At 33.7% G+C, this 7,595-nt stretch overlaps 1 protein-coding gene across 3 annotated transcripts; it reads left to right on the top strand.

Moving 5' to 3' along the window:
• Positions 1 to 256: 256 nt before the first annotated feature.
• On the top strand, positions 257 to 4,901 carry LOC112506725 (serine hydroxymethyltransferase 7-like). 3 transcript variants are annotated; one of them, XM_025110965.1, is made up of 5 exons: positions 257 to 393; positions 683 to 1,714; positions 2,497 to 2,902; positions 4,158 to 4,259; positions 4,380 to 4,901. In XM_025110965.1, the coding sequence occupies exons 2-5, from the start codon at positions 743 to 745 to the stop codon at positions 4,601 to 4,603; spliced, it is 1,704 nt and encodes a 567-aa protein (XP_024966733.1). In that variant the 5' UTR covers positions 257 to 393; positions 683 to 742; the 3' UTR covers positions 4,604 to 4,901. The 3 variants fall into 3 exon arrangements, with proteins under 3 accessions (XP_024966733.1, XP_024966731.1, XP_024966732.1); XM_025110964.1 differs by having other exon boundaries at positions 284 to 393; positions 578 to 1,714; XM_025110963.1 differs by having other exon boundaries at positions 279 to 1,714.
• The last annotated feature ends 2,694 nt before the right edge of the window (positions 4,902 to 7,595 follow it).

Below are 7,595 nucleotides of genomic sequence, written 5' to 3'. Positions count from 1 at the left end.
TTTTTTTTTACCAAACAAAATTTACCTCTTAACGGTTTAGAAGTTGTCTCTTAATGAAACTATTAAGAGGTAAACAAACAACCCCTTAAAAAGCTAATAAGAGGTAAATTTTAAAAAACATAGGTACAAGTAATATTAAAACCCAAATATGCAAAACTAAAAGTTAGAGTACTAAAAATGCTTATTTATGTCTAGTTGAGGGACTATTTTTGTAACTTACAAAAAGATCTACCACAGGCTATTCCAACTCCAAGTTTCGTTATTGCTACGTGTCCAGATACATCCCCCTCTCTGCCTTCTTCTTCGTCAAACCTACGCCATTCTCTTCCCCCCCAAATCTCATTCATCATTCATCAGTCATCATCATCGAGCCACCATTTTATCTGGAAAAAGGTACGCATACATTGATTACAAGTCATTGCGGATTAGGGTTTTTGATTGTAATTAATGGAACCCATAATCTCCGGTTACTTTCTCAATAACTGCAAATCCTACTTCGTTCTTGACTGTTGTAGCTGTTCTTGTCTCTGTTAAGATTGGGTAAACAAACTTCGTTTTCCCCGTTGTTTTCGTATAGAAATCTATGGATTTGACCCGAGCTCCCCAATCGAAACTATCGTTAGGGTTTGTACCTCACTCTTCTCACAGTAATGAAATAGCCAACGACACTGTATCGTTTCAGATCGATTCGAGTTTTCGAAGTCCTCCCCACCACCTTGTTTCTGGTGTTCCTCTTCAATTGATGGAGCAACAGACCACACCCGAGAACAAAAACGTCGATTTGAATGAGAAGCATCAGCAGACGAACGCTGGGAGTATGGATTTGAACGAGGAGAGCAGAGTTGGGGGAGAAGAAGAAGACGAGGATAGGGATGTTGAGGAGTTTCGGATTTTAGGGCATTCTATGTGTTTGAAAAGGCGGAGGGATAATAACAGCAACAGCAGCTGTGCCACCACTGATTCGGCTTGTTCTAACATCATGTCAAAACGGTGTCATACCGAGCAGAACAGGCAAGATCAAAGTCTTGAATCACGTAGACAGTCTGTTCGAGCGTGGGGGAACCAGTCCCTTCAGACTGCAGATCCTGATATATTTGAGTTATTGGAAAAAGAGAAGCAGAGACAATACAAAGGGATTGAATTAATAGCTTCGGAAAATTTTGTTTGTAAAGCAGTTATGGAAGCGTTGGGAAGCCATGTGACAAATAAGTATTCTGAAGGCATGCCACGTGCCAGGTACTATACTGGGAATCAATACATCGATGAGATCGAAATTCTTTGTTGCCAACGTGCTTTAGTTGCTTTTGGTCTTGATTCTGATAGTTGGGGAGTCAATGTTCAACCCTATTCTTGTACGTCTGCTAATTTTGCAGTCTATACTGGTTTGCTATCGCCTGGTGATAGAATTATGGGGTTGGATACCCCTTCTGGAGGTAACACGAGTCATGGGTACTATACACCTAATGGAAGGAAAGTTTCGGGTGCTTCAATTTTCTTTGAAAGTCTTTCATATAAGGTTAACCCACAGACAGGCATTATAGATTTTGACAAGCTTGAGGAAAGGGCTCTTGATTTTCGCCCAAAGATACTTATTTGTGGTGGGAGCTCATATCCTCGGGAATGGGACTATTCTAAGTTTAGACAGATCGCTGACAAGTGCGGTGCAGTCTTGATGTGTGACATGGCTCAAATTAGTGGTCTTATTGCTGCCAAGGTAATTTTTTTTGGTAGTTACTAAGTTGATGTTAGGTGCCTGTCATTACTTGTCATTTTGGTTAGGGCATGTATGTTAGCATCTTAAGGAGCTTGTACAACTTTATCCATACAGGACTTAATTGAAAACCAACCACACAGCCCTAACCCATTATCCGTGTCGATAATGGGTTATGCTGGTTATGCTGTTTATCACTATTTGAGCTTTATTGAGCCTTGAGTTTCATTTTGGCTCAGAGTTATCCACTTAAGGTTACTCAATGATATAGCTGCAATATCCATGTTTGCTTGAAAATAGTACTTTTCAGCTATTTTTTCCTTTCCATTCTTTCACTTGGTCAAATAATGATGTCATATTGAGTGTTCTAATTCATGCTGTTTTCGTTATAGTCTTTAGTATGCAGATTTTTTAGGTGCAATGATTGAGTTTATAGGCTTCTGGATTGCATATATGAATTGCTTATTGACATCATGCTATAGTTTGGCAGGCCATGTTGATACATTTTGTTTCTAACTGTCAGTTTGTTTATCAGTAGACATTTGGGACTTTACATTTTTAAGGGAGTCAATTTCATGTGATACATTAGTGAGTCGGCCTTACCAAATACTACAGATTTGCTATTGAGTAACAAGAGGAACATTTTTCATCTCTTTACAGTTGCTACAATTTCTTGTTTGTGTAATGGTTTTTATTTTCTTTAATAATTGCTATTCATGAAGATAGGGTTGGTTTCTTTCCATCTATCTATATGTTTTCATAATTTCGTCGTTAATGTTTTATAGGAATGTTCAAGCCCCTTTGAATTTTGTGACATTGTAACTTCAACTACTCATAAAAGTCTTCGCGGCCCTCGAGGAGGTATAATCTTTTATAGGAAGGGTCCTAAGTCTAGGAAAAGAGGAATGCTTTTGAATCAAGGTGATGGCAGTGACAGATATGACTTTGAGGAAAAGATAAATTTTGCTGTATGTCCTGCACTTCAAGGTGGGCCACACAATAATCATATTGCTGCCCTTGCAATTGCATTGAAACAATTGGCTACTCCAGAGTACAAGGAATATATGCAACAGGTGAAGAAAAATGCTCAGGCATTGGCATCTGCTTTGTTGAGGAGAAACTGCAGGCTGGTCACAGGGGGGACCGACAATCATTTGTTACTTTGGGATCTTAGAAATCTTGGATTGACCGGTACAAATCCTCTATTTCATCTTAATACCTTACTTTTTCTTCTCTGAATTCTTAATTGTAATATTGCAATTTGTTTGCTTTAGGATCCAATATTGAATTCATCAGCATTTCATCAATAGTTCACTTTTCACTAAAAGGATAATGTAATGACTAAGGAATTGCACCCCAAGCAGTTATGAAAGATTCCTATCCCCTCCTCTAAACTGAATGTGGATGTTTAAGTGCTGATTTTGTTTTTCTGCTTTGATATTTTGATATGAAATTTGGTGGGTTTCAATTGGAAATATTCAAGTACCATTTTTTTATTTATTGTCAAGAAGATTAAGACACAAGTACTAGTTAAATAGAGTTGTCTGACAAGTGAAAAGTTGTGTGGTCACTACTACATTGTAGAAGTGTTATGACATGGAACCGAAACAGATGGAATTATGCATCTTCTGCATGGTTATTGAACATATACTCTGTTTCCAGTAGGTTCTTGTGGGATCAATAAACCCAGGAGATAATAAAATAATTTCTGCTGGTGTGTCTGGTGCAATGTCTTTAGTCTCGGGTACATGTTTGTTTTTGTCCCTTGTTGGAGTTTAATTGCTTTCATGTGGTTTTTTTGTCTTATATTGTGCAATTTATTTCTTTGTTATACCCTATATATTTTTCTTTCATATGTTTGTTTGAACATCTTTAAAAGCGAATGAAAATTGGAGTTTATGTTGCAAACAACACTAGTTTTTCCTCCCCCATGATTAGAGCCCGCTTTAAATTTATAAAATCTAATATAGTAGGCTCTTTTGTTCTGGATCCAATTCTTTTTTTCTATTATAATTTTTGAAGTTTAATGTATTCATTTGTTTTTATTGTAACAAAAGCACGTATATTGAAATCAGAAGGTAGCTAACTCTTTTAACACTCGAGCATTATATTTGGAATAGGAGTTTAATTACTTGCAATCTGCTAAAACGAGTCTGTCCAACCTCTATTAGATCGCAAAGAAAATTACTGTCTGAATGACACATATGCTGCAAGTAAAGCTCATCAAGAGGAAAATCATGGTGGTAGACATTCTGTGTTGCATTATTTGTTCATGAAAGTTTAATCCCACAATGTATCAATTGGATTTTGGATGTCTTTCTTCTTTCCCATTGCCTTTCCACCATTGGGTTTCCTGCTTGTATGTGCTAATGGTGTTCTTGAGGGAATTGATGCAGTGTATATATCCCTGGTGGTGATTAATTAATGTCGTGTTTTCTTTTTGCAGGCAAAAACTTAGAGAAAGTATGCGAGATGTGTCATATTACCGTGAACAAAATTGCCATATTTGATGATAATGGCACTCTCATCCCAGGAGGAGTGAGGATCGGTGAGTAGAATTTATTTACTGTTTTTGTTGGTTTCAGACAGAGGTTTTGAATTTATTTATAGAAAGAGTGGACATATGTGCATCAATGATAGTGATGAATGTAATGTTTGCTCGAGTCAGGTACTCCTGCTATGACGTCACGAGGGTGCCTGGAATCGGATTTTGAGACGATGGCAGATTTTCTGTGTCGAGCAGCTCAAATCACAAGTTCGGTGCAGAGGGAGCATGGGAAAATGGTCAAGTGTTTCTTGAAAGGTGTTGAAAACAACAAAGACATTGTTGATCTTGGAGGGCAAGTTGAGAAGTTTGCAACTCAGTTTGCAATGCCAGGCCAAGATTTGTAGGAGTAAAGTTTAAGGTAATACACAATTTATTGTATGCATCATCATCATCATCATCATATATGTGTTTGAGAAAGAAAAGAAAAAGAAGGGGTTTATTTGCATACACCATTATCATATAATTTTTTATTGACTTTTGGGTTAAATGAAGAAAATAGCAGCACTTTTTCCCTTTTTGTTTTATATTGTTTGTAATCACATATCTCTATAATCCTATAATGTTAATGTTATGTTATTAAAGTTGAGTATTGTAAATGGAGAAAGACATTGATGGGTTCTAAATGTATTTGTATTTATTGTATGTGGGAGATTTGGAATTTAGTTAGTTAGAGGCCGTTTACTGAATGCTTACCCGGGTAAGTGCTCATATTACCCGGTAAGAGCAAGACAAGGAACAAGAGTCTTACCCAGTAAGTAAATGCGACGACTCTTACCATGGTAAGAGCTTATAATGTAAATTATTGCATACACTGCTGTTTTGATGGACGGAAATCTTATCCGATAAGTAAGTAATAGTGTTAAATTTTACCGATAAGCACTTATCGGGTAAGTTTTTGGTAAACAGCCTCTTGGTTAGGTGCTGTTTACCAAACGCTTACCTGGGTAAGTGCTTACCAAGTCATATTACTTTATCGGATGAATATGTGGACTAAAAATCTTACCCGGTAAGAGCGAAAACAAGAATCGAGAGTCTTACCCAGTAAGTGAGGACGAAGACTCTTACCATGCTTAGCGCTTATTGTGATAAATTGTTGCATACGATGCGTTTTAGTGAATAAAATCTTACCTTGTAAGTAAGCAATAGTGTTGAATTTTATCGTTAAGTACTTACCGGGTAAATGTTTAGGTAAACGGCCAAGTTTGTTTTATATGTCCTGGTCTAGGATAAAATAAAGGCTTTTATTTGAAACAAAGGCCAGCCAAGTCTCTTTTGATTCAATATAAATGTGTTTTTGAGTTTTTCAAACAATTGTTCATGTTCCACAGTAGGTTTTTTCAATATTTTGTGGATTTTTATTTGCTTTTTTAATTAAAACTTTTTACCTGCTTAAAAAGTTTAAAATAAATTATCTTCGATATTACATTCATCTCGATATAGTTTTTGCCTTTTTGTTTTTAACCTTTTTTTACATGAAATGATATATATATGTTATATTTATTATGAATATTTATGTACGTTCAAGTGAGAACAACAGTTGCACACCATAAGTCTGTAACTTGATATCACATTTTTCAATAATTTCTTTAACGTCGTAAGACACCACGTTCTTTGTCACCGTAACCCAACACCCATCGAGACTGATTGAGAACTCATCGAGACCGAGAGAGAACCTATCGAGAATTCTTTCGTTGACTTGGTATGTGTTAAAAATAACATACCACATTCATTTTTCATCGAGAACCAATCAATTGATTTATTATTTGTTTGCGTCTAAAACCATATATACCATCACTTTTGTATTTTATCGAGAAGGATCGGGAACCCGTCTAGACCAATCAAGAACACATCAAGATCGATCGACAACCCATTATGATTGATCGACACTAATAGGGACTAATCAAGAAACTATCCATTAATTTGATGTGTGTTTGTTTGTGTAAAATCATAACCTACTACTTTTAACTTTTATCGAGATGGATTTGGAAATCTATTGAGATGACTCAGAAACTCATCAAACGAGAACCCAATAAAGAAAAAAAATGAAAAACTAGAGTATGTAGCGTTAAAACTGTAGTATATTCATGATGAATATTATAGGGAAAATTAATATTTATGATAAATATCATACTCATATAGATACTAGAGAGTTATTGTATACATATGATTACATAAAAATATTCATGATGAATAATATATATATATATATATATATATATATATATTCATGATTAATGTTAAAGTGAAAATGTATATTCATGACGAATATCATGCTGATGTATGAATATTAAAAAGTTATAATATATACGTGAACATATATAAATATTCATGATGAATAATATGTATCATATTGATGTATGAATACTAAAAAGTTATTTTATATACGTGAATATATATATAAATATATATGTATATATATATGTATATATATATATGTATATATATATGTATGTATATATATATGTATATATATGTATATATATATATATTCATGATTATATTCTTGATGGATGCTATAATGAAGACGTATATTGGTAATTAATATCACAGTGATGTATGAATACTGAAGATTTGTTGAATACACGTAAAAATACATAACTATTCATGATAAATGTTATAGTAAGTTGTATATTCATGATGAATATCATACTATTGTATGAATATTAAAGAGTTGTTGTAAACATATGAATGTGTATATTCATAATGAATATTACATAAATATACTATATGACGTAAAAAACGTTAAAAACATAAAAAAAAGCTATATTGAAGAGAATGAAACTCTTGATTTTTTGATGTAATTTGTTTGATTAAAATATTAATTATTTTAAAGATAATTTAGTTTACAAATTAAGGGGTAAAAGTTTTAATTAGAAAAGAAAATAAAAAGTCAAACTTGATAAGCGTAAATCTTAACTTTGATTTTTTCCTCTAATAACTTCTTAATAACCTTTTCATGTTTTAACCACTGATTAGTTTTCTAAATTTCTATCAATGGCCAAGATTTGTTCTCATGTTCACAATGAAAAATAAGTTTTTATTTGAACCCACACATACACACACACACACACACACACACATATATATATATATATATAGAGGTTAGTTATTATACGACCATTGACATTTGCGCAACCAATACAATCTAATCTCAACCGTCCATTTCATTTGATTAATATGTGATTTCATAGAAGTTTTTATTGTTTGCTAATATAAAGTATTGATCATAATTAATGAACCATATTCATCTTTCATAAATATTCAATTCTTAATAAATGAACTCTCATCATTTCCATCAGTATCTTAATTTATTGGGTTGCATTGATTGTACAAATG

Source organism: Cynara cardunculus, assembly GCF_001531365.2.
Source record: "Cynara cardunculus var. scolymus isolate 2C chromosome LG 2, CcrdV1, whole genome shotgun sequence".
In the NCBI taxonomy this organism is placed as follows: domain Eukaryota; kingdom Viridiplantae; phylum Streptophyta; class Magnoliopsida; order Asterales; family Asteraceae; genus Cynara; species Cynara cardunculus.
The sequence above is the reverse complement of the archived record's forward strand: the minus strand, read 5'-3'. Positions and strand labels throughout refer to the sequence as shown.

Coding starts and splice junctions, on each gene's coding strand:
- LOC112506725 (XM_025110963.1), top strand. CDS start 584: ATGGATTTGACCCGAGCTCCCCAATCGAAACTATCGTTAGGGTTTGTA. Junction 1,715..2,496: donor GTGGTCTTATTGCTGCCAAG/GTAATTTTTTTT, acceptor AATGTTTTATAG/GAATGTTCAAGCCCCTTTGA. Junction 4,260..4,379: donor CCCAGGAGGAGTGAGGATCG/GTGAGTAGAATT, acceptor TGCTCGAGTCAG/GTACTCCTGCTATGACGTCA.